General features: G+C 43.6%; 1 protein-coding gene across 2 annotated transcripts; it reads left to right on the top strand.

Annotated features, from left to right (window-relative positions):
• Lman1 (lectin, mannose-binding, 1) lies at positions 1 to 21,897 on the top strand. Of its 2 annotated transcripts, NM_027400.3 has the most exons (14): positions 1 to 262; positions 3,916 to 4,070; positions 4,154 to 4,261; positions 4,975 to 5,036; positions 5,855 to 5,954; positions 7,728 to 7,851; positions 8,999 to 9,057; positions 9,429 to 9,561; positions 10,949 to 11,142; positions 11,234 to 11,304; positions 14,731 to 14,881; positions 18,362 to 18,483; positions 18,749 to 18,811; positions 19,926 to 21,897. In NM_027400.3, the coding sequence occupies exons 1-13, from the start codon at positions 25 to 27 to the stop codon at positions 18,783 to 18,785; spliced, it is 1,554 nt and encodes a 517-aa protein (NP_081676.1). In that variant the 5' UTR covers positions 1 to 24; the 3' UTR covers positions 18,786 to 18,811; positions 19,926 to 21,897. The 2 variants fall into 2 exon arrangements, with proteins under 2 accessions (NP_081676.1, NP_001165533.1); NM_001172062.1 differs by lacking the exon at positions 19,926 to 21,897 and having other exon boundaries at positions 18,749 to 18,949.
• The last annotated feature ends 5,295 nt before the right edge of the window (positions 21,898 to 27,192 follow it).

Raw genomic sequence — 27,192 nt, 5'->3', positions numbered from 1 at the left:
GGCCTCTGCGTCCCAGAATCCAAGATGGCGGTGTCCAGGCGGAGGGTTCCCCAGGCTGGAGCGCGGTCGTTCTTCTGCGCCCTGCTGCTGTCTTTCAGCCAATTCACCGGGAGCGACGGCACGGGAGGCGACGCTGCGGCTCCCGGCGCCGCGGGCACCCAGGCCGAGTTGCCACACCGCCGTTTCGAGTACAAATACAGCTTTAAGGGGCCGCATCTGGTGCAGAGCGATGGGACCGTGCCCTTTTGGGCCCACGCGGGGAGTAAGCCGGGGCTGGGGCGAGGGGCGGGTTCCCTCCTTGCCTTTCGTCTCCTCGGTCTGTCTCCCCAGTGCCCTGCAGTGCAGAGGATCAGCTCCAGCCCTGCATGCCACATGCACTGGGGCAGGACTCCCCAGGCAGCCCCAAGTCCCGGTCCCCCTAACCGGCAGGTTCCCCGCGTGTTCCCGAGTCTTCCCACGCAGCTTGTCCACCCACTTCCAGTCTTCCCTTCTTTAATCTCATCAGTACTTTCTGTCTGGTTCCGAGGTGTTCTGTTACTTTCTGCAAGTCCTTGCACTCAAACCACCTTCTGCGTGTCGTGTTACCTTACACCCTAATGCCACGTCTCATGGGTACACTTTCCGTGGCCATAGCAATCTGAGACCAGTTCCAACAGCCTCCTGCTTGCTTGTTTTAGGGAGTTAGCAATGATCAGGTTTGTACCTAACTTCCCGAATGCTCCAAGCTAGCATAGAATGTTAAGAGTGATTTTTAAGGTCTTTGGACGTTGTTCTTTAAATGTTGGGATTACCCCATAGAATTTGCCTCTCGGTGGCAGCGTGTGTCGTCTTTGATCTTTACACTGTAAACTTTATATTAGTGTCTCTATATAGCTAGTACACGAGATACATCTTTTGTATTGATTGTTTCTGAATGTCGGCTGAGGATAGACTCATATCCTCTCTTTTAAGACTTAGATTTAAAAAAAATGAGATCATTTCGGCTTCAAGTTTTATTTACTCTGACATAGATGACAGAACGATGGCTGAGCCCTGCCCTGCCCTGGTGAGAAGAAGATGTATCAGCACTTTTTAGTGCTGATGTGTCACTGCTAACCAAAGATTATCAGTAACACTTGATAATCTTCAGGGGCCATCAGATACATCCATTATAGCAAATAGTAAATACCGTCTATTTTTGTGTGTAACTGAGGGTGTGTTTATAGAAGGCTTCCCTTTATCATTTGACATTGCCCTGTGACTGAAACAAAATGCTTCATGTCTAGAAAGTAATGGCTAAAGCACACTTCCAGGAAGGGCCATTTTCCTCAAATTAATGAGCAATTATCAGGTGTAAATTTCATAATGATGGAGTCATTATGTAGTTGAAGCAGAATGCAATTACACAGTTAACGCGGTTGGTTTATTATAAGCCTTCTGGGTTTAGGATGCTGTCAAGATAGTGTGGCTCTGCTTACACAAAGATGATGAACACGATACCAAACAGGAGCTTTCAGACCTCCCCTTTGTATTTTTCTTTTGGAAACGATGGTGCACATGTTGGCAGCTCTTCCCTCGTGCACCTGTCCACCGCCTGTCTGCTCTTCTCTCTTTCCCACTCACACATCAGCAATTTCAGAATGTTAATCAGCTACCGAGATCAGTTATCTTCAGTCTCTTTTTACAGAGCCACAAGCAACGAATCTAGACCACTGTGACAGAGGTCAAAATAAAAGGCTAGCGTTGCAGCTCGGTTGGTAGGGGGCTTACCCAGCATGCACCAAGCCCTGAGTTCAATCCCTAGCACTGGGTGTAGTGGTTCACATTTGTAATCACAGCTGATTTCACTGGGAAGTGGAGGCAAGAGTGTTCAAGGTCATTCTTGGCTGAATTTAACTTCAGTCTGGGCTAAAGATGAGCATAGGGGTTTGTGTCTAATGTACCCGAGTGTGGGTGTATGGTTAGACTCCTCACTGGTATGTATGGCATGGGAATCCCTTGCTTTCATGGTTGCTGTAATCTTTAATCTTACTGTTCTGTTAATGCTCTTGTTCTTTTTTCTCCCTTTTCATTTATTCTTGCGACCCATCATTTGAAACAACAACAACAAAAAAAAAAAACAAAACCAGAGACACTTAGGATTTAGTTTAAACACAGCCCATTACACTCAGCCCTAATTGGGATCACATAGATCTCTTTTATAAATCTTATGTCCTTTTAAACTGTCAGCACATAGCCTTGGGTTCAGAGGGGCAAAGGAATGGATTCTGTAGCTGTTCATAGCTGTATAGATGGAACAAGTGACTGTACAGAGAGATGAAGGTTCTTGGACAGTGGACTCTAGTCTTCCAATTCTTTTCCCACAGTGCTCTCCCTACAACTCTTGAATGTTTGAACCTGTGAGCACACTGAAAGTATCTCAGCTTTCCTTCTGCCTATAAAGTGTTTCCTAGCATAAATGTCAGTATGGCTACACTCTGAGAGAGTATGTTCGAATTGTTAAACTTTAGGCCTCTTAGTTACCTTAATAACTACTCAGTGTGGGACCATCGAAGGATTTATGTGTGTACTTTGTTTGATTGTGTCGCAGTTTATCAAATTGTGCAGGGAATATGTTTGAGGTGTTTTTAACAGACTGAAAGTTTGTACAGAAGTCTGTCCGTACTGCTTGTCCAGATAATCTTTAGCAGTTTCAGTCAGTGGTATTGCTGGTTTTGGGTTTTGTCTCCGAGGTCTGGGAGTCAAACACAGGGCCTGTGAGTGATAAGACAAGAGAGTGCTCTACTGTTGATCCGTGCGCCGATTCCTGAATATATTTTGAAATTAAAGCCTGTTCATTGTTCTTTCAGATATGATAATGTTATACACTCAGTATGTAATATAGTATAAATGTAACTTTTAGATACACTGGAAAACCGGGGGGGGGGGGGGGGGGTGTGTGTCTTGCTTTACTGTGACAGTTTGAAACGGAACCAGCATTATCCCCATGCTATGCCTATACAAAGAGTGACACTCAGTGACTAAGGTCCAACAGTCATACGTGGCTCAACTGGGACTCGAGCCAGCTACTCTTGAGTTTCACTTGTTTTCTCTGAAAGTCCACAGTAGTTAAAGAACTGCTTATGAAATTAAAGCGTGGTTGGCCTTATTCTGGAAAAATGTTGATGTGCAGGACATTTTGCACGTGATTTTGGAGTGTTTAAAGAAGTCATCAGGCCTGGCCCTTTCATTTCACACATGAACGTTTGGTGAACCCGTGGAGTAAGGACATGAATTGCTCAAAGCCACAGCAGAACCAGGAGCAGCTGAACTTGACCCCTAGTGACGGGTTCTTGTCAGAATGCTGCTTCTAACATTTGTAACTGGTACGATGCACTACAGACTCTTACTATGGGACTTTTAATATTGAGGGGTAATTTTATTAAAAAGAGATTATGAAAATCAAATGAAGTTTGCCTTTTTTTTATCGAAGATGCATACAATATATTCTGAATATCACTTCCCCTCTCAGTCTCCTTCCAGGTCCTCCCACCTCCTCATCCATCCAACTCTATGCTTTTTCTCTCTTTACCAAACAAACTTCTGTCCCTTCAGAAAACAAACAGGCAAAACAAACAAATAAGTTTTCTAAAAACACAGAAAAAAATAGCACACAGAAACAAAACCCATGAGAACACAAAATCAGAAACCACAATACAGAAGAAAAAGTTTTGTCTTAACCTCTGTCCTTGACATTTAATTTGTGGGTGTAGGCTTCCAGATGTATTTCTCTTTTCAAAAGATAAAATTTCAGAGTCATAGCTGTCAGCATGAAGTTATTTCTGACACAATGAATGTAAAATCTGTCTCAGTAGCTGTGTGTAGCCATTCAAAGGTAATCTGTTGAGTTCTGCGTACTTCCAGCTTAAAGCTTTTCTTTTCTGATTCCTACCACAGATGCTATTCCAAGTGCAGATCAGATTCGAATAGCGCCGTCATTAAAAAGCCAAAGAGGTTCCGTGTGGACCAAAGCAAAAGCAGCCTTCGAGAACTGGGAAGTGGAAGTGACATTCCGAGTGACCGGAAGAGGTCGAATTGGAGCCGATGGCTTAGTATGATCATTTCTGTCACTCAAACGAGCATAGCTGCCAGGCACCACTGGCTCCTAACTGTTGTCCCTCTTACGTTTTCTCAGGCAATTTGGTATACAGAAAATCAAGGCTTGGACGGCCCTGTGTTTGGATCAGCTGATACGTGGAATGGTGTTGGAATATTTTTTGATTCTTTTGACAATGATGGAAAGGTATACTTATTGCTAAAACTGTTAGCCATTTTCCATGTTAATGTTTTTCTAGTACAGTTAGGCTGTAAGAAGGTGGCTTTCTTGACACCTTCAATTTAATAGTAAAGAACTTGGCTGGTAGTCTGAGCATGGTAATTAGTCTTGGTGGCAGAGACTTAACTACTAGAAGCTTTGTAGGCATGACTCTGCACACTGATTTACAGCCATGGTGGAGACCTAGCTCTTCAGAACATGCCAGTGATTCACACCCTGCATATGTTTGGTAACTATGAAGAGTCAGCGTGAGTCTTTAGATGTGGGCAAGAAAACCAGTGGTGTTCAGGAAGCCATGGCAGCACTCACAGGCTTGGCGGCAGCTAGCTCTCGGACTTGGATCCGTTCCTATGTTAACTACTTTCTGCTCAGGGCAGTTTTCCTGATGATGTCTTAAAAGCAGTTAAAAACAAACATATTTACGTGCTGAAAATACTAACTCGTGGCTTGGAAGCTTCAAGCTTGATGGTCTTCCCTTCACTTGGTTGTTTATTGATTTCCAGAGCTTACTCTTACTTAGCACGTTAAAAACTTTTAACAACTCCTTGAAAGCCTAGGCCGTATTATTTTAAAAATTTAAGAGCCCTAGAATTTTAACATTATGAGATCTCATAGAAAATAAAGAATGATGACGTTTTCAATGAAAGATACTAAAATAAGTCTATTTTCTTTATTTCTAGAAAAATAATCCTGCTATAGTAGTTATAGGCAACAATGGACAAATCAATTATGACCATCAAAAGTAAGTGATTTCTGCATTGGTTTTGTTTTCAGCTTGTTTTTGCAATCCTTGAGAAATACATTGCTTCAAATCTCAACACTCTTCAAACGAAATCAGCGTGTTCCCTTCCACTAGCTGCTGTATTGTCAGTAGGCAAAAAGGCATGCGTTCTCTTCTTGTTTTGAAGTTCTTTCTGTGAGCCACACTTTCCAGGTTAATTGAAAGGTATCTTTCAAAAATAAATTTAGCTTTCACCAAATTAACGAGTAGCCAGTCTGAGCCACCATTTTTCAATGTCAGTGTCACTTTAAGGCAGTCAGTGAGTTGCAGAGTCTCTAGGTGGTAAGTGTAAGCTCCTTGCTTCTCCGCGCCTGGCTCTGCTCTTCCTACCGTGGAGACTACAATGCTGCCGGTTCTGTATAAACCCCATGGAGTGGTTTAAAATAGAAATGCCTAGGTCAGCCCTTCAGAGTCTGCTTCAGCTGGCTTGGAAGGAGTTTATATAGACTTGTATCTTTAAACCCTCCTCAAGGGGCTGAGAATGTAGCTGAGTAAAATGATAGCATTTACAGTTTGAATACTTGCCGAGCATGTATACGACAGTACGTTCAGTTCCTAACAGCACAAAATATAAAAACTGTAAAGCCCCCCGGAATGATGTGGATGCCATCCTGGTCCCATACGTAGCATATCCTATAGCATGTTACCCCTCCCTTCAGCGTGTGTGATGTTGGCCTTCCTTTCCAGTGTTGCCAGAGTTCTGACAGGAAAGCCTTTGTCTTCTAACTGACAAGGACTGTCATAAGCCTCGTTGTAACTTGGTGTTTTTGAATCTACAGTGATGGTGCCACTCAAGCTTTAGCGAGTTGTCAGAGGGACTTTCGTAATAAACCCTATCCTGTCCGGGCAAAGATTACGTATTACCAGAAGACACTGACAGTAAGTGACAGTAATCAAATACTCGGGGATCTAATACTGCTTTTTTTTTTTTTTTTTTAATTCTTGACAGAAGATAATGTAATTAAATGTGGATTTCCACACATTTGTATGCATTGCCCTAAGGCAGTAGTTCTGAACCTTCCTAATGTTTCAACCCTTTAATACAGTTCTTCATGTTGTGGTGACCCCAACACATAAAATTATTTCATTGCTACTTCATAACTGTAATTTTGCTACTGTTATGGATCTTAGTGTGAATACCTGATATGCAGGATATCTGGCATGTGACCCTGTTAAAGGGTCATTTGACACACACCGCCCCAGGGGGTCACGACCCACAGGTTGAGAACCGCTTCTCTAAGCGAGCAGAAGTAAGAGTAGCTGGCATATGTGGTCATCTGTGTGCTACTTGGCCAGTGCGTTTCTGATTGGTTAGAGGAAGCTTAAGCACCCAGCCTGAAGATAGCTAAGTGCGCATCCAAGCCTTCAGGATACAAACATGGATAAGACACGGGCCGCTGTTCCTGAATAGCTTGTACACCATAGAGGGAGCACATAGCATCACCATACCAAGTGACAAGGCACAGCAGGAAGGAATTGTCAGCTGGAACCTGGACCCTAGAAATGACCCTGGGGGAGGTCTGGAAGGGGTTCTTAATTGAGGTGCATCTCAAAGCAGGAGAGGAAAAGCGTGCATGCTCCAGCCGCAGAAAGCAGACAGGGCCTTGAAGAAGCTGAACGTTGGTGAAAGCAAGTTGTTGGCTATAGTGTGAAGATAGAGGGCATTTCTGAAGTGGGGTGGAAAGGCCGGCAGGAGCCAGTCCTGTGAGTAACTTGTAAGAGAGTTAGCACTCTCATCCAGAAGTGAAATGATAGCATTTACAGTTTGAACAAGTGACTTGTTCAGTCTCACAATAGTGTGATGGGAACAGAAGCTGAGAGGATTAGGCCCTTCGTGCTTTAAATGCAGCTTTCAGACAGCTCTGAGAGAGATAGCTCTCCATTTGCAACACGGAGAAATTGAATGTGGGAGATTTTGAGTAACTTGGACAAAGCCGTGGTTTGAATCCTGATGTCTGCAGGGATCCATTCACTGCTGACCTGAGGTGATAGATGCCAGAGGTAGAGGAGCGGGGAGCTACACTGTCACATTTGCTCACCTTGGATCATCTAGAGCAGTTGTATTTCTGCTGGGTGATGGATTCGGAGTGGTCATGGCTCCTAAGGCTTTGCAAGATGAGAACTTATTTACTGTAGAAAGATTGTCTCTTTTTGAGCCTTTAACACATAATGGAGTTAAAAGGAAAAAAAAGTGAACTATCTTACTGCATAATGAGGGCTAGTGAGTGAGTTTATTTTAAATTACCCATTAGGGGGCTGAAGAGGTGGCTCAGCAGATAAAAAGAACTCGCCATGCCGGCTTAAGAGCCAGAGCTCAGAATCCCAGAACCTATGAAAAAGCTGAGAAAATGTGGCCACCTGGAATCCCAGCACTCAAGAGACAGGGCAAGATGGCTGGCTGGTCTAGAGAATCACTGAGCGACCCTGCCTCAGTAAATAAGATGTGAAGTGATTGAGAAAGATACCCAGTGTGGACTTCAGGGCTCCATACACTCACACACATGCAAGCTCGCATACACACACACAGTGTCCATAGACAGAGAGAATCACAACAGCAGAAGGAGGCAAGAGTGGATTTACTAATCACAGAACACTGAAATGTACTTTTACATGTCTGTTGTAAGAATATGCAACTTCAGTATGTCTTCCTAGGTCATGATCAATAATGGCTTTACACCAGATAAAAATGATTATGAATTCTGTGCCAAAGTGGAAAACATGGTTATCCCCACACAAGGTCATTTTGGGATATCAGCGGCAACAGGGGGACTTGCAGGTAAATCTTGCCATCTTTTCGTATTGAAAGCTTGTGAATGAACCGTACTGGTAGTGATATGTTTAGGGAACGTAGACGCAATCCCATTTCACTCTTAAAACGTCTTTGGGGCCTTCCCATTGCCCGTTCTACAGCCTAGGCAGTTGGAGCGGCAATGAAGAATGCTAATCACGCCAGTTAGGTGCATTGTGTAGTGACATATTTAAAGTTGAGGATAGAAGAAGTTAATTCCCAAATGTTTTAGGATACTTGAAAGTTGCTGTATCATGTAGAAATGAATTTGGGAACCCAAGGAAATATTATTTGGGGCCAAACTTTAAATGAAAATAATTACAATTTTCCACATATGTTGATAAATGAAGTTCCTCCACACCAATACTGCTTTGTACTCATACGGCACATTACCGTTTTAAGTACTTCCAAAACTGTAGATTGTTCTGTACAACCCAAGCAAGGAGGAAAAAGATGTATAGCCATTTTTTTTTTTCAGCTGTTTGCCAAGTCCAGACAAAGGCTGTTTCTCGGGGTCACACAGTCAACCCCAGAAAGTCCCGGTCTGGATTTGTGGTCCTGACTGTTGAGCACACGGCCTCTCCAGAGGTCACTCAGTCTGTAGTGCACCGAGTTCTGCTTCCCTGGACGCCTCTCCGGCTCTCCCCAGGACAAGCAGCATAGAGCAGCGCATCACACTTGAAATAATTCACTCCGCACAGTGGATGGGGCCAGCCAGGATGGTCACAGCTGCTCACTGCTGTGAGACCCAGTCTCCTTAGTTCCTGCCATTAGCTGCAACAACTTAGTACCGATCTGACTTAAACGGTTTAGGGAAAATAGAAGTATTATTGCTGTCCAGTTGAGAAAAGCAAGTGTGAGAGACCAGAGCTGGTGCGTTTGGAAATAGGTGGGCAGGGTTTTGAGTGATTTGAACACGGCATCATCATGCAGGAGACTGGGAACGCATGGGAAGAGCCTTAGACACTTCCTGTTATCTCCAGCTGAACATGTCTGCTGCGCTGACTTAGGGAGAAAGGTTTGGGGTAGTTCTGCTATCAGTCTTCCATAAGTAATAAATACAAATACCCGACAAGTCAGTCCTCAACTGTGAAACAAGTCACAGCACCTCCTAAAACCGTTTTTCAATTTGTAGATGACCACGACGTTCTTTCTTTCCTGACTTTCCAACTGACCGAGCCTGGAAAAGAGCCAGTGAGTATACACGTTTCTCCAGTTCATTTTCAGTTCTCAGGGGTGTTGCTCCAGCTGTAGACTCTGAGAAGACCGACCTCAGCCTGGGTCTTGTTTCAGTTCACTGCCATTTGGTCTTACTGTGTCCTTGGCAAAACCGACGTCTGTTTAGTGGCCATCTCTTGGTGTATAGTGCTAAATGAGACAGATGCTTAGAGTAAATGCTCATTAAATGGTAACTATGATTTTGGGTAGTAATAAAACTAAGAGTGAACTGTCTGTAGTTAACTAAGAGACTATCTTGAAGCTAGTGTCGGACTAGTGAGTGTGAGGACAGGCGACAAGCTGTCTCAGCAGTCTCTTACTTTTGACCTGTTGTTTCTCTGAAAAAGCCTACAGCAGAAAAAGACATTTCAGAAAAAGAAAAGGAAAAGTATCAAGAGGAGTTTGAGCACTTCCAGCAAGAATTAGACAAGAAGAAGGAGGAATTCCAGAAGGGCCACCCTGACCTCCAGGGGCAGCCAGGTAAGGGGTCCGGGATTGTCGCTCTCTGGAGGACCCTGGGGTCTGCACTGCCTGCCTCACCTCTGCTCTCAGACCAGCACACAGTAATGGATGGGAACAGTGGAAGGCAAAGCTTGGGTCCTTCAGGGTCTGGGAGTGTGGCTTGTGAACACGGCAGTGGAATAGGTGCACACGAGCCACCGTGTTGGAGTTTGGTAAGAACAGCATTGCCGGATTCACTGCTGTGTTCTTTAAACTAAACAAGTGAAAAGCCACAGACAGCTCTGCCCTCATGGGTGAATGCTACATAAAAGCCTCCAAGACCGTGGTCTCCTTTCAGTGTTACATACCTGCTTTTATTACAGAGTTCTGATAGATTTATGGATATGTTGGAATCATCTTACCCCATCACCCTGTGTTATCTTCCTTTCCCTCTGAACCCCCTCTCTCTTACTAGTCCAATGGCAGCCACACCATTGAAGAAAATGGCACCCTTCCCTGGCACGGCGTCAGACTTCTCAGAAATGAGTAGGGCCACGTGAGACTCTGTCCATGATGAGATGCTGAAGGCCCAGTATTGGACAGCTCTTATTAGTCATGATTGCAGCAGCTGTCCTGGGCCTGGGTGGCAGTAGTTCATGACACTCCTTCCCATATTACTGCTCCTACAGTCTTTCTGTCCCCTCTACGTGTCCTTGGACCTTGGGGTCAGGGACGTAGATATCCTGTCTAGGACTATCAAAACTATTGTGAGCTTAAAGTGAAGTGGTACCTGCTTCTTTTCCCCTGCTACTGAGAATCATGGAATTTAATGGTGGAAAAAATTAAAATGCTAGTTTCAGCCCAAGAAATTGAGACCTTATCCGTTGTTAAGTTGTCAGTGCTTAGTATCTGCTGGTTTTATGTCTGGTTTATTCCCCATCCGCTCGAATGATAGAGACTGTACTTGACGAAGCCTGTGTCTAGCATTTGAACATTGTAAAGTGCAGTTCTCACAGTGGAGGGTGGTATGGTAAACGGCATCATTTGTGCCCATAGCTTGCAGCTGCCTGTGGAAGGTGGATAGAGAGCACACTTGGCAATCGTGGACAGTTGTGTGTGCCCTTTTAAGCATCTCCACATCAGAATATGTTTTTCTACCCCAGAAAGTTCTCTGGCACTATAAGCACACTCTCCCCATAGCCTATCCCTGTTTTGATTTCTGTTACTTCATATTTGTTCTCCCTAGTAAAATTATATAGTGCGTATAAAACAAAAAAAATGATTTTAAGTGAAAAAGTTCAAGTCGGTTTATAGCCCTGTGTTGGTCATGTTCTGGTTTGGGTATTTGTCAACACTTGGCATGTTAACCGTATTTCAGAGTCACAGATGTGTAGAGAATTGCAGTTAACTTGTGCTTACTTTTTAGCGGATGACATCTTCGAGAGCATAGGCGATCGGGAGCTGAGACAGGTGTTTGAAGGACAGAATCGTATTCATCTGGAGATCAAGCAGCTGAACCGGCAGCTGGATATGATTCTTGATGAACAGAGGAGGTACGTCTCGTCCCTGACAGAGGAGATCTCCAGGAGAGGAGCAGGAACCCCGGGACAGCCTGGGCAGGTAAGCTCAGACACGGAGGAGAGTGGGAACAGCGCTGTGCTCTGGGTGGCCAGTGGATGCTAAGCTGCCTGCTCACCGTGTTTCCCTCCAGGTCTCTCAGCAGGAACTGGACACCGTTGTGAAGAGCCAGCAGGAGATTCTGAGACAAGTGAATGAGGTGAAGTAAGTACCCAGCTGTCCTGCTTCAGGGGTCTGTACCCGTGTCCTAATGAAATGTGTGTGCCCGCTGTCCCGGGTTAGGTGCCCTGCAGCAGGGTGAGCTGCACATCCGAGGGTCAGGTTAGGAGGAAACAGATAATATATGCAAATTGCAAACATCTAAATTTTAAAAATTATCGTAAGCTGAAAAAAGAAGAAAAAATGCTTTAGCCAAGAAGTTTTCTGTAGTAATGAGACCAGGTGTGCCTCTCTGGAAAGTATGGAAAGAATGTGGAGTGACATGTCCTAACTCCCTGAGAAACCCTGGGGACAGAAAGATGTTTGTTGTGGCAGGACTGGATAACAGGCACGCTTGCTCAGGACTGTCTTTGATTCCATCTCCTGCCTTAAGTCAGATCAGCCAGAGGGTTGGAGTGGGAAGGAGATGCCAGTCTTTGGATAGTTTAATGGTAACTTTCTAATGAGGGTGGCTGACATCCAGCCACCATTCCCAGTGTCTGCTAAGACACTAAGCCGTCTCTCAAGGCCCTTACTTTCATGTTTTTAAACTTCAGAAGCTATTAAAATGCTATATTTTGTATGTCTTTCACCCATCTTTTAATGTTGATATTTTTACATAACCACAAGAGAATTGTGAAAACCAGCAAATTAACATACATACTGTATAATCAACTAAACAAATGACCTGGGTGGGCCTTCCATTCCCGGGGAGCTGTAACTCACACACACACACACACACACACACACACACACACACACGTGCATGCCTCGTGCACATGCAGACACATATTAACCCTCTTTTAGACTTGCTACCTCAATCTTTTCCCACCTCCCCATCTGTTTAGTGTTAGGGCATTAAAACCAGGGATCTGGTGGGGCTTGGGCTCTTTCTAGCCTCTCCCTTGATTTCTGACCCTTCTCTATCTCACTGAAAGCAGGCATAGGCAGCTGCTCCATTTTTATTGGGTTGGTTGGTTTGTTTCTTTCTTTGCAAGGGTATTTTCTTACACTGTCTTTCTTCTGGAAGGACCATATCCTGGGTATGTCCTTGGCCTCTTTCACTTCCCAGCCGTACTAGCTAAGTAAGGTTCAGGTGGTTGCTGGAAATTCAGGATTTGGGCTGCATTATGGACGAAGGCACTTCCCTCAGATACGTAGCCACCCCTGCACACTTCCCTTCTAGCAGTGGTAGATACCTGATATGCATGTGGCAAGTTAGTCAAAACTGAGCCCAAGTTTAAACTTTAGAAAAATATGACGAGGAATTACCTGCCGGTCCTGGGAATGGCAGTTGTCTTTATGGGTTTTTCCAAATTCTCTGGAAATCCTGGAAGATTTCTAGCAGCATACAGTTACAGTTCAGCTGTCTGCTGTAGCGTTTCCTAGCCCTCCCGCCACTGTCAGCCCACGAGCCTTTGCTGTCAAGGCTTGAACACACACACCTCTCTCATACTTGGTTTCCGTTTCCGTCCTTGTTGCTTTTCTGTCCACTGTCCCTTAACAGATGTTTTTGCCAAGGGCTCCTCTTGTGTCATCTGCTCCTTAAACCAAAGACAATTCTGCCATTTCAGATCCTCCCCAGATACTAGGCACCCGGCCTGCTGAGCTCAGTGCCTCTTCCTTTGTAGGCCTGGTTGTGCCTCCAGGGCACTGCCCTCCCGCCAGACCTTTGAACATCGGGGCAGAGCTGATTCTGCTTTCACAGGTTTTCCTAGAAACTGCCCAACTCATCCCATGTACCCTGTAACTGTAGGCAAGTGAGTGAGTGCCTAGGAATCTATTAAGAGGCCAGTCCTTGTATACTAAAAATGTATTTCATAAGCAGGTCTGTACTTCCAAGACGTAATAATGTTAAATGTGTGCTTATGAGAAAGTTGTACATGTTTTATATAAATTAAATTGTAATCCTTAATTGATGTTTTCAGGGGACAATTTAGATGCCCGTGGTGTTAAGATAAATTGCAATTGGTTTCTGACTGAGAAAGCCCCAGGTATTTTGTGGTTAGTGTTAAGTTTGTGCTGCTCATTCAAGTCAGATGGAACTCTTAAATTTAACTTAGTCTCTCTCTCTCTCTCACTCACACACACACACACACTCACACTCACACTCACCCAGCATGACATAACTCTGACACTTTCTTTTCTTTTGTTTCATAGCTCCTGCCTTTTACACTAAAATTCACACGGAGGAAGTGAAAGTTAAAACTTGATGGATTCATCTAAAAAGAGCCAGTATTGCTGATAGAAAGTCAAGATGGGAACCCTTCTCACAGAGCGTCAATACGAGTGGGAAAGTCTGCTGTTAGGGGAGGTTTGAGCAGGAAAGGATTGCAGGAGAGTCAGATATTGAGGAGGGGTGTCATTGGACTTGGCCTTTGCTCTAGTCCGAAGATAGGGAGACTAAAGGCTCTTATCTGTGGCAAGGGTCACATCTAGAAAGGGCATTATGCAGACAGGCTTACAGTTGAAGGATATTTTCAGGGAAAGGAAAGGACCAAGAGAGATGGAGGAAAAGGAGGCAGTAAAGTTAGAAAGATGGTAAAGACTCAGTGTTTTATCTACCTTGGGAAATTACCAGGCTTGAGGCACTTCATGTTGTCGGTGATAATCACACGATGACTTGCCAGGCAAGCTTTGGAACTACCCCTAGCTAAAGCCCCTTCGTTATTGTCAGGTGTGTTCGTCCTTTCCCACAAACAAGTCTGTGACAGTTCCTCCGTAGTTGGAGCTGCTTCTTGCTATGCGGTCACTCATCCACTGGGCTCGGTGGCTGCTCCGCTTTAAATCTGAACAGTGGAGTCATATGTTCTACAGAGTGTGCGTCCTAAAGTCAGTGTGTAAAGGTGTCGCAGAGTTCGCATAGAGACTCACACATTCCTTCAGACATTAGTGCTGCTTCGTTGGTTGGCTTCCTGTTTCTGTGCTGGGCTGGCTGGTACCTGAGGGCCGTCTGATGGAGCACAGGGAAGCAGAGGCACAGTTCACTTGTGTCAGGAATCCCTGAGACCAGCAGATTATCTGATTGTCAAAGAACTTAGAAAGCTGCGGGGCTCCTGGTCCTGGTTTGTTACAACAAAGAGAAACAGTCATAAAGAAAGCTGGCCAGTGAGCCGAGTGCAGGACCCAGGGGCTCCCTCTGTCCCTCCCAGCAGCCTCCTGGCACACAGAGCTTGGATTTCCAGTTTTTATTTTACTATGATTTGAAGTGATAAGAATGTATTAAGAACTGTACTGCAGATTCTGAATTTGACCTTTCCTGGGCTGAGGTGTGGTCATGGGCATAATATGGCAGGTGGTGGCGCCTAACAGCACAGAACTTTGGTTTTAATGATCTGATGTGTTGAACTTAGAAAAATGTAACCATTTGAAATGTATAACTGGAAACAAAAAACCAAACCCTTGTGACTTGAAAGGGATTTTGTGTTGTAGGAACTCCATGAGTGAAACTGTGCGGCTGGTGAGTGGCATCCAGCACCCGGGCTCAGCAGGCGTCTACGAGACAACTCAGCACTTCATGGACATCAAGGAACACCTGCACGTGGTGAAGAGAGATATCGACAGCCTCGCACAGCGCAGCATGGTAACTGGTTCTGCGCAGCATGGTCTCATTCCTAACTGCCTTATCGTTCTGTAAGCCTTGGCTCTGGGTTTCTAGGTAGAAGGTAGAAGTCTGTCTGCCTCATTATTGCCTGCAAAAGCTAGCAGTGAGGGCTCGTATGCGTGAGTATTTGCATTATCAGAAAATGAAAATATTTGTATTCTCATTTTAATATCCTCTATAATCCATGTTTTTTTAAAACTTGCTTGGCAGTTTATATGTGAATATAAAGTGTGGGTTTTTCCTTTCTTTTTATTGAAAATAGATATTGTTTTCAGTGCAATATATACTGATTATGGTTTCCCTGCTGCAACCCCTCCAAGACGCTCACTTGGTAACAAGAACTGTCCAGCTGGGGCTCCATCTCCCCAGTTGTTTGGTGACCCTATTTAGATCACTTTTGTATTGGTGACTATTTTAGGAAGTGTCTACTGTATTGGGTTTCCATGCAGCCTTTTCATGTGGCCTTTAGCTGTGGCTGTCCCTCATTTTTCCTCTCTCAACTCTTTTCCTTCCCCCTCTCCATCTAATCCTACTGTTCCAGTGCCTCCCCTTACCCATCCGTAGCTGTCTATTTCCTCTTCATAATGTGGTCCAGCCCCTTCCCCTTCCTTCCTTACTCTATAACCTCTGTGATCCTATGGATCGTAGCCTCTTAACAGGAACTTGGCGGGCAACATGCACATAGAACTGGATTCACACCATGTTTGTCTTTTGGGTCTGGGTTGTCTCACTCAAGATGAAATTTTTTTTATAGCTCTATATCCATTTACCTCTGAATTTTGTGATTTCATTATTTTAGATAGCTGAATGGTAACTGTATCTTGTGCCTCATTTTAGTGGAAATGCTTTGAGTTTCTCTTAATTTAAGTTGACATTGGCTGTGGGCTTGCTAGAAACTGCTTTTATTATGTTTAGATATGTCTCTTGTGTGTCTAGACACTTGAGGACTTTTACCATGAAGGGGTGTTCATTTTGTTAAAGGCCTTTCATGCGTCTTTGCGATGATCGTGTTCTTGGCAGTCATGTCATTTCATTCCCCAGTTTGTGTTTTACAGACTTCACTAGTGGATTTACTCATACCCTCTTTAAGAACCGCACACAAATTCACAGTAGCCATTTTGAAGTCCTTTCTTGTGCTTCAGCTATATTGAATGTCTCAGGGTCTACTGTAGCAGGGTTGCATGTCTCAGGGCCTACTGTAGCAGGGTTGCCTGTCTCAGGGCCTACTGTAGCAGGGTTGCCTGTCTCAGGGCCTACTGTAGCAGGGTTGCCTGTCTCAGGGCCTACTGTAGCAGGGTTGCCTGTCTCAGGGCCTACTGTAGCAGGGTTGCCTGTCTCAGGGCCTACTGCAGCAGGGTTGCCTGTCTCAAGGCCTACTGTAGCAGGGTTGCCTGTCTCAGGGCCTACTGTAGCAGGGTTGCCTGTCTCAGGGCCTACTGTAGCAGGGTTGCCTGTCTCAGGGCCTACTGTAGCAGGGTTGCCTGTCTCAGGGCCCACTGTAGCAGGGTTGCCTGTCTCAGGGCCTACTGTAGCAGGGTTGCCAGGCTCTAGTGGAGACATACTGTCCTAGCTGTTACTGTTTTTATGCTGGTGTCTAGGCATCTGGACTAGGGATGATTGTGATTCTGGGTGTTTTCTTTGTTGGGTGAGTTTTCTGGTCTTTGGCTTCTGTTGCCCCCTCTGGCTCTGAGGAGTGTATGGGTGGCTGTGCATTGGCCGGTAAGGCGTGCTTCTGGGTCCTTGGCAGGTGCCAGGTGCAGCCACTGTGTGTCCTGGGTAGACTTGTTTCTAGGTGTTTCGAGTTGACATGTAGGAATGGGTTGGGCTAGAAGAGCTGGGGCTGAGAGGATGACCCAAGGGAGAAAAGCTGAGGCTCTCTGGAGGAAGAGCGGAAGACTAGCCTCTGCGAGTGATCTGCTTCCGTGTTGGGAATGGAGGACAGGGCCGAGAGGGAAGATTGATTGCCTTCTCAGTCACCTGAGCAAGGTGGGGGTGCTCAGTGGGTTTCCAGGGAGAGAGAAGCTAAGTTGATGGCTGATGGCCTGAGGAAGGAAGGCCCAAGGAGGAGGAGAGCTGAATGGAAGGTGTTTGGATTGGACCTCTTCCCAGCTTCCCCCTTCCTGTTGCTCCTACCTTTGCCCTCCTCATTTCAGGAACTTGGTAAACCCACCGAGCCCACCTACTACTGCCTGTATGTGCGTGAGGGCCACCCACCAGAGTATTGGCAGCCCATCAGGGGCCACAGCCCCGAGGAGAAATGACTCCCTCTCCCAGTAGGCACTCAGCCGGGGTAGGATTTCATTAACCCTCCCCCACTGGTACTGGGATTTTATCTGACTTGATCCCCTGTATTCTTGTGAGTCTGTTTTTTAAAAGTATATTTCTTTGGTATATTTTCTCCCAACATTCTGATCTGAAATTTTCTGGCTGTTTTGTTACTGTTTTGCTTCGGTTAGGTTTTATGAAATTAGATAGAGTTAATTAAGATTGTGTTGAGTGCTCTTCTCCCTCAGTGGCCTTGTGCACATACCTATGGTTGGTCCTAGTCAAGCTTAGAAGAAGCAGAAGACCAACCCCTTAAAATATGTTATCTTTATATCAGCAATAAATGGCATTAACATGACTTTCTCAAGGTCATTAGTAAGGGAAAAACACCTTAGTCTTCAACTTCCAATCTTGTTTCTACTATATTTTGACACTGCCTTAACTATGTACATGCCTTGAAATCTTTTGCAAAACATGCTTAATAGTTTTATTATTGGCCCTGGTTTTTCATCCAAATCATTATATTTTAGTTCTGTTTGAAGATATTTTTCCCTCTTTGTTGCAATGGCCAGCTTGGTGTTGCGGGTGAGCACTTCCCCAAAACCCTGCCTCATAGATGCAACTAGATTGAGAACAACTATCTCAAGTCATCTTTGTCCCTGCTATGTAATTAGCTCCTTAAAGTATAGTTTTCTGAAGTCAGTCAGATTTAGTGTCGTGAGATTGCAAAGTGTGTGCCAGGAAACAAAATTCTGTTTAAATAGTTTGTTGGTAAGTACCATGTAATGGATTGTGTGAACTGGACCATTATTGGGCGTGCAGTCTATACTGTTAATTATTATGCCAGTAGAGAAATTGTGAACTGAAGCATCCGGGGCGGTGGGAGCCTGTGGGAGCTCAGGTCTCTAGAACCGTGGAGGGCCCTGAAGTCATCACTGTAGTGAAGTTGGAAGCAAGCGGCGCCTCCGTGCTGATGACTTGACGGTGACAAAGAAGAGCAGCCTTATGCCAGTTGTTCTGTGAAAGCGGAAGAATTTTTAAAAGATTGCAGAAGTTAAATAGGTAGAAATATGTAGGGGAATGAGTAAAAAAAAATACTTGTTTATTTAACAGACTGTGAGTTCTATAAAATTGAAATTTACATCTTTCCAGACCATTATTGACTAATTATAATACAGGTCCTTTGCCTTACAGCCATCTAATGAAAAACCAAAATGCCCAGACCTACCACCATTCCCGTCGTGTCTATCCACGATCCACTTTGTGATATTTGTAGTGGTGCAGACAGTGTTGTTCGTTGGCTATATCATGTACAGGTAAGGCTCTTGATAACACTTGACCCAACATGGTATTTTGTGGAGTTAATAGGACCTTAATGTAGCTCTCACTAATGTAGACAGTTCACTACAAGGCAAACTAGTCTACTGGGTGTGCATTTTTAGCGTGTGTTTGCCACGAACTATCGTTTTCTACTTCAGGGGGGTTGCTAGTTTTAATGATCCCATTTCTTTCCCAAGTTAAGTGTTGTACAGAGCATCTGTCAGTTTTTTTTTTTGGATTTTCTTTCTTTTTCTTTTTTAGGACTCAGCAAGAAGCAGCTGCCAAAAAATTCTTTTGACCTTCATTTTCCTATATGTACATCATGTATGTATGTGCAAATGTTGTCTTTTTGAGGGAATTTAGTATTTAAATTGCTTCATAGTCTAAGTTATTAAATTTTGTATGAAATAACTCTTGAAAACATTCACTTTTCAGTAAAAAATAAATGTTAAAGACAACCACATTTTGTTCATAGTACTACATGTCTTTAAATGTCAGTGAGTCTGTGGTAGGCAGAGTGCAGCCTCTGAACAGAGTAATGGCAAGTCAAGACTTAAAGACAGTCGGGGCAGCCACTGGCTGTGGGTGATACCCTCTGTGTCTATTATTGGAGGGTTCTTTATTTATGTAAATAAACTTATCTTTTTCCCCCAGAATATGAGGTCTAAACAAGAGCACCCTATTCATGTAACCAAAGGCATTTTTAGAAGTGAGAATTCCCTAATACGAGACTGGATTTAGCCATCCTTTGGCCCTAACATAGCTCCTTCTGGGATCAGTGACTTGTCTGAGAGCTTTAATCTAAATGCCAGGAGTCAGCGCATTTAATGAAATGCTTTTCTCCTGTGTTCAGTGTGCATTTCATTTTTAAAGGAGATTTTGGTGGAAAAACCAACTAGTTTCTTGCCTCCATCATTTTGGTGAGAACAGTCCTATGGTGAGAACTTTTCGGGGGTATTTCCCGGTAGTGTATTCACTCCGGATGGGGGGCACTGTCCTGAAAATGTTCCGGTAATGTCAATGATAGTATGGAAATAATTTTTATACTTTTAATTTGTGAAATTCATTTCTCCCATTTTGTCGAACATGTAGTTTAGCTCCAATTGCATGTTCTGCGGCTATTTTAATTTACAGGCCTTACCAGTACACTCTGGTTTACATTCAATCTCTGTAACCCAAGTTTATGACTTGCAAACTCTTAAACAGAGGGGACTGTAGTGGAAGCAGCTTTGAGCTAATTGAAAGCAAATTTGTAAAGTAAATACTTAACTGTTTGTCCTTTAAACACTAAAAATAAGGATGTTGTGAAACATCCATTAGTGAATTAACCAGGAAACACTGGGCTGGAAAGAGTTGCTGTCAGCCCAGAGTTAGTCGTAGGGATTTGCGAAACCATCTGTGGCATTTTAAAGTGCAGATTTCACTTTTCTTTTCACAGCTGGGCTAGACTTTCGCTGGCTTCAAGACAATTTACCTCTTACTAAAGTAATGGGCTCGTTTGCTATGGGATCCAGAACAACACTGTTTAGTATGTCCTTCCAAAATTGTTGTAAGCCTTTGTAAGTTTCCTCTCAAGTGTCATTTGCATTTTTGTCTGACAACCTGAAATCTATAGAAGACTTTATGAGAACACTTACATTGTGGCACTACCTAGCTTGCACCGTGTGTGCAGTCTTGCATTTTCTGCTGGCATTTATCCTAGAAGTGTCACAGCACACTCACAGTGACTCCACAAAACTCACTGCAGCACACAGTGCTCCTGCTTCCTCCTCTGTGGAGCTAGCATTTGACACTCGTGCTCTAACGGAGTGTCATCTTCCAGAACTCACTTACATTTTTAAAAACTTCCAGACAAGTGTCAGATTGTAGACTGTGAGTCTTGGGAAATCTTCCTGAGATAAAGGCTACGAAAGCCACTGTTACAAAGTCCGCAGTCATGTGTGCCTGAATGCTAAAGGAATCCCAAATCTGGGCAGTGTACACTTTCAGGCTCAAGTCCAAGGGGAAGTACACTGGTCATTCCTAATGCGATTGCAGACAGTCAGTATAGTGGAGCAGGAGCAGGGGTCCTTTTACTTCTAAATTTCTTTTAAAAAATCACTCAGCAAGGTAGTTCACATAGTCTGTCTGTATTTGTTTCTATCAAAATCATTAAATCTAAATAGCTCACTTCTGAGCAAAACCCTGCTCTGTGGGAAATTATCACTGCCAGAACTCCTTCATGTCTGTAGTGTCTTGTGTGATTGGAATAATTCAACTTCTCACACCAGCAAGTATTTTACAGGTGCCTTGGATTGAGACAAAATTTATTTTAAAACTTTAAATCTTTATTTATGATGCCACTTTTAAAAGAAATCTCAATTATGTAAAATTGTCGATGGGCTTGTTTAATATGCCGCTTGTGATAGAATTATTTAAATGCTTTTTTCAGTTAAAACTTCACCGTGAAGTCACAGACAATAACCAGTATTTTATCATGTATTGAAGGCACATAAGTGTTTTTCAGAGTATGGCCCATGGGCCAACCATTCAGTTCCTGGAATGCTTATTAAGAATACAGATTCCAAGGCCAATTCGAGTCCATCCATGTCACAACTCAGGTGGGCTTCAGAGTGTCCATTCCCCAGACACCACAGACATGGCACACTGACAGGTGACAAGCACTAGAATGGGGGTAGGGGAAAGGTTTGCTGGGTGTTTATTATGGGCTCAGAGCCGAGCCATGCACATTTTCACTGTCACTGAGACCGGCGTCTGCTGGTTCTTCTGTACTCTTGAGTGTTCGCTCACCAACTCTCCACTCACTAACAACTACAAACCAAGTCCGGGTTGTCGGCTGACCTCTCGGCTCCCGGGTGATGACTCTGAAACCTGTACAATCATCTTTGGCTCATGGCAGAGCATAACCGCGCCCATGGTGAAGCTTGCCTGCCAAAGCCCTTGCCTTCCTGACGGTCACCACTGCTCATCTCAGATGCCGCGCACGTCACTAGCGTGAGGAAAATGGGAAAGACTTGAATAAGGGTTGCTCACCTGCTGCTCTCGGAGAATCAGTCTTGTAAAGGACAGCCCGCTGTGGTTACCCATGCTGACTCTGCAGCGCCCACATGCTGGTTGGAGGAAGGCAGTGAACGCTTTAGTCATCAGGAACTTTGTGAGATCAGGGTGGGATCAGCTCTTACAACTTCTTAAATCTGTATGCTGCCCGTTTTAATATATTTCTCTTCTGATGTTCAAGTTTAAAAGGGTTTTCTATCCACTGTCAATTTTAATTATATAACATTTTGTCAAGGTTTTGTTTGGTTTTGTTTTCCCTTTCTGATTGTTACTTGATGCTAGCTGGAATTCAAGAAATGTCAATGACTTTATTCAAATAAAAGAAATATTTTAGTAAATTGGTTTTTTCCTCCATTGATGTCTGTATCCTGCTGTCCTGTTTCCAGTTGCTCACAGAGCAGCTGTAAGAGAGGAACTCTATTCATTCCGCTTGTAATTTCCAGTCAGAGCCCATCATATGGGGGAAGCAAGGCTAGTCACATCCAGTCAAGAGCAATGAGAAGATGAATATATGACTGCTCACTTGTGCTCACACCTGCCCTACTCTTGAAAGTCAGGGAGTGGTGCCCCCCACAATGAATGGTCCTTCCCACCTCCATGAACACAATGAAAACAGTCTCCAAAGAATACTCAAAGGTCAAACTAAACAACCCTCAATGAGAGGCTCTGTTCAGGTTATTATTCTAGATACTGTCAAGTTCACCTACAACTGATAATCACACCTCCCCTAGGTGGCCTGCCATCTGTGACCTCATGGAGAGCTAAGGAGGTCAGAGGACAGTAGAAGTAGCAACAGGATAAACGTTTGCCTCGGCCAGTGATGAAAAGAACGTATTATATTAGTTAAAGCCATGTATTGGTGGTTTCACCCTTTAATTACCAAATGCTGAAGGCTAGGACCATAGAGCATGGATAAAACCCTGGTCCAGTGTGTGTGGGACGCTTGGGTCAGTCCCCCAGCTGTACACAAAATACATAAACAGTCAAACGCTGGCGTCAGGGTTGGTATGTTTAGCTGGGATGTTCACTCATTTCTAATTAGTAGCAACCTAATTAGTAGTCAGAAAATCTCATTAGTCACCAACGGTGGGAGTTTTTCTAATTCTGGCGCTGAGGAGGTGGAGGGAAAGGATGGAAACATTGAGCCAGTACAACCTGATAGCCATGTTGTATACATTTCCTCAAAGAAGAGAATATACCACAAATGAGCCTCAATTACAGGCACAGGCTCTAGCGTGAAAGGCCCAACTGGTTTTATGCTATTTGTATGTGATCTTTCTAAAATGCTGTCCCACTAATGGGATGATTGCTACTCTAGTAAAGACCTCAAGTCAGATGCCAAAATTGTTTTCAAACTCATTAAGTCACAACTAATAGGCATTTCTAAAGGTGAGCCATTAAATCAAGATTGGACCTGATTTAAAAACAAAACAAACAACAATAACAACAACAAAAAAAAACAACACACACAGTAGCCAGGGCAGCAGGTAGCCTAACTCTCCCTCTTCTCCAGATCCAATCTCCCACTCTCAGCCCCAGCTCTATAGCAGATCACCTGCTGCCTCCTGCCCCATCTCCAATGGCTCACACAGTCTTCCCCCCACCCCCATCACTTCATCCCAACCCCCAACATCAGCAGGTATTCCCTGGGAACCCTGAGACCACTCAGCCCAGGAAGCAGGTAGGCTAACTGCAGATCTTGATGTCTCCCTAGGCCTGCCACAGAAGCAAGTAGGCCAGCAGAGCAGGGAAGCATGCTTCAGATCTTCATGCTCCCTCCTGTCCTGCATACTAATCCCCCAATCTCACCCAGCTCTCTAGTAGACTACCTATTGTAGCCTCTCCTCCTGCTCTGCCCCTCTTCCTAGGGGGACTAAGCAGACCCTGATGGAACGCCTTACTTTCCTCCCTCTTCCAGATCACCACCACTCCTAGCCCATCCCCATCCCTAAATAGCTTCCAATACCTAGAAACACGTTTTTACCCAGACCTCCAGGAAGCACTCCCTACAGGCAACATAGAGCCACCACAATCTCCTAAGAACCAAAGAGGGCAACAGGGACTAAGGAACAAAACACCCACCCAACAAAAACAAAACCAGATATCAGCACCTAGAGTTACACTCATCCCAAACACAGATTCCTAGACACAGGCATAGAAACACAAAACTGGAACAGTAAGTCTCAACTAGAGCACAGCAACCCTATTACAAGAGGCTCAGATAATTGCAACATAGTTGGAGCATAAAACAAAGACCTTAAAAATAACTATTATGAATATAATAGAGGGCCTTACAGAGGAAATGAATGAAGCCCTTTAAAAAAAAAAACTATGAAAATACAAGTGGTGGATGGAAAAGAAGAAAAAAGTTCAAGATCTGGAAGTAAACTAGAATCAGTAAAGAAAACTAAAACAGGGGAAACTGGAAATGAGAAAATCTAGGCACTGGAGCAGGAACCTCAGAGGCAAGCTTCACCAACACACAAGATAGAGTCTCAGACACTGAAAACACAAAAGAAGTTAGTAGATACCTCGGTCATACCAAATCTTCAAATAATAGGAAAAGAAACTGAAGGCAAGGCACAGAACATATTTCAGATTTTCAATAAAATCATAGAAGAAAATTTTCCTAGTGAAAAAAGGAGTTGCCTGTCAAAAATACAAGAAGCATACAGAAAACCAAATAGACTAAAACCAGGAAAGAAATTCTCAACAGCATATAATAAAACACTAGATGTACAGAACAAAAGAATATTAAAAGCTGCAAGGGGAAAAGAAGATCAAATAACAAACAAAGGCAAATGTATTATAATAACACCCGACTTCTCAGTGGAGACTCTAAAATCCAGGTCTGGACAGATGTTCCACAAATATTAGACTACATATGCCTGCACAGTCTACTATACCCAGCAAAACTTTCTATCACAATGGATCTAGAAAAGAAGACATCCATGATAAAACCAAATTTAAGCAATATCTATCTACAAATCCAGCCCCCTAGAAGGTGAACTTTAACCTAAAGAGGTTAGTCACACCCAAGAAAATACAAGAAATAAGTGATCCCAAACAAGCAAATCAAAAGAAGGGAAAAACACACACCACAGACACACAAACACACAGACACACACACACACACACACACACACACACACACACAGACACACACACCCCACTACAAAACATCAGGAATCAACAAACGCTGCTCATTCATAACTCTCAATAGTCTCAGTTCCACAATAAAAAGACAGAAAATCAATATCCATCCTCGTACCGTATCCAGGAAACACCTTAACGTTCAGAATAAGCATCACCCCGGGGTAAAGGGATGAAAATGATATCTCAAGCATCTCAAGTAAATGGACCTAAGAAACAAATGGATGTACCCACCTTAATACCTAACAAGATAGACCTCAAACCAAAACTACTCAGATCAGGAAGGATACTACTAGGATACTAATAGAAAAATCTACCAAGAGGACATGGCAATTTTTATCATCTATGCATCAAATACAAGGGCACCCAAGTTTATAAAAGACACACTACTACAGCTTAAATTGTGTATTGACCCTCAAACAATGATGGGGGAATGACTTCAATACATAAATCCACAAACCTATGGACACCTGTTTTGTTTGTTTTGTTTTGTTTTGTTTTGTTTTGTTTTGTTTTGTTTTGTTTTGTTTTGTTTTGTTTTATAAAGAAGCCAAAAATGCACACTGCATAAAGGACACCATCTTCAACAAATGGTGCTGGTCAAAATGGATGGCTGCACATAGAGGAATCCAAATAGACCCATACTCATTAACTTGTTAAAAAACAACAAACAACAAAAACAACCAACTCTAAATGGATCAAAGACCTACCATCAAATCAAATATATCAAACTTATAGAAAAGAAGTGTGGGATACTCTTGAATTCATTGGCACAGGAAAATACTTTCTGAACAACGCATCATTAGAACAGGCACTAAGATGAACAATTAATAAGTGGGACTTCATAAAACTGGAAACCCTGAGCATGGAAAGGACAACATCATTTGGACAAAGTGGCAGGCTGCAAAATGGGAAAAGACTTTTTTTTCAATTACATGTACAATATAAGAGCCTAATATGGATGTCTCCTGAGAGACTCTGCCAGAGCCTTACTGATACAAATGTGGGTGCTTACAGCCAACCTTGGACTGAGCACAGGGACCCCAATAGAGGAGTTTGGGGAAGGACTGAAGGAGCTGAAGGGGTTTGCAACCCCATAGGAAGAACAACAATATCAACTAACCAGACCCTTCCCCCACACACACACTCACAGCTACCAGGAACTAAACAAACCGAAGAGTTACACAAGGATTGACCCATGGCTTCAGCTGCATATGTAGCAGAGGATGGCCTTATCTGGCATTAATGAGAGGGGATGCCCTAGGTCCTGTGAAAGCTTAATGCCCCAGCATAGTGGAATGCTAGGGCAGTGAGGCAGGAGTGGGAGGATTGGGTGTGGGAGCACCCTCATAGAAGCAGGGGGGAAGAGAGGTGGGATAGCAGGTTCTTGGAGGGGAAGCCGGGAAGGGGGATAACATTTGAAATGTAAACAAATAAAATATCCAATAATTAAAAAAAGAAGAAGAAGACAAATAACTCAGCTAAAAATGGGGTATAGATCTAAACAGAACTCTCAAACGAGGGAACTCAAATGGCTGAGAAACACAGAGAAATATTCAACATCGTTAGTCACCAGGAAAATGCAAATCAAAACTACTTTGAAATTTCATCTTATACCCGTTAGAATGGCCGAAATCAATAAAACAAATGACAGCTCATGTTGGCAAAGATATGGATTAAGGAGAACACTCATCTATTGCTGTTAAGAGAGCAAACTTGTACATCCACTATGGAAATCAGTGTGGCAGTTGGAAATAAATCTACTTCAAGATCCAGCTGTACCACTCTTGGGCATATACCCAATGGATGCTTTATTCTACCACAGGTCAGTTGTGTTCACTGCTGCTCTATTTATGATAACCAGAAACTGAAAACAACCTAAACACCCCTCAACAGATGAGTAAATAAAGAAAATGTGGTTAATTTATATGATGCAATATTTTTCATTCATTAAAAAAAAAAATGAACTCAGGGGCTGGAGAGATGGCTCAGCAGTTAAGAGCACTGACTACTCTTCCGGAGATCCTGAGTTCAATTCCCAGCAATCACATGGTGACTAACAACCATCTGTAGTGGGATCTGATGTCCTCTTCTGGTGTGACTGAAGACAGTGATAGTATACTCCTATACATAAAATAAATGCATTTTAAAAAAGAATGAAATCATGAAATTCATAGGTAAATGAATGGACCTAGAAAAAAATCATCATGAATGAGATGACCCAGACTCAGAAAGACAAATGATGTATGTTTTCACTCATATGTGGATATTAGCTGTTAAGTCAGTGATAGCTGAGCTACAATCTATAGAACTACAGAGGTTAGGTGTGAAGTAAGGGACTACGGTGGGCAGATAGATCTCCCTAGGAAATAGAAATAGATAGTTACGGATGTATGGTGTGGGGTACTAGAATGGAGGATCAAGTGTGGAAGGGTAGGGAAGAGGGGGATGAGGGAGGGAATATGGGGAAGACAGCTAAAATTAAGGGCCACTTG

Source organism: Mus musculus, chromosome 18, assembly GCF_000001635.26.
Source record: "Mus musculus strain C57BL/6J chromosome 18, GRCm38.p6 C57BL/6J".
NCBI lineage: Eukaryota > Metazoa > Chordata > Mammalia > Rodentia > Muridae > Mus > Mus musculus.
Note: the sequence above shows the minus strand (reverse complement) of the source record. Positions and strands in the feature narration are given on the sequence as shown.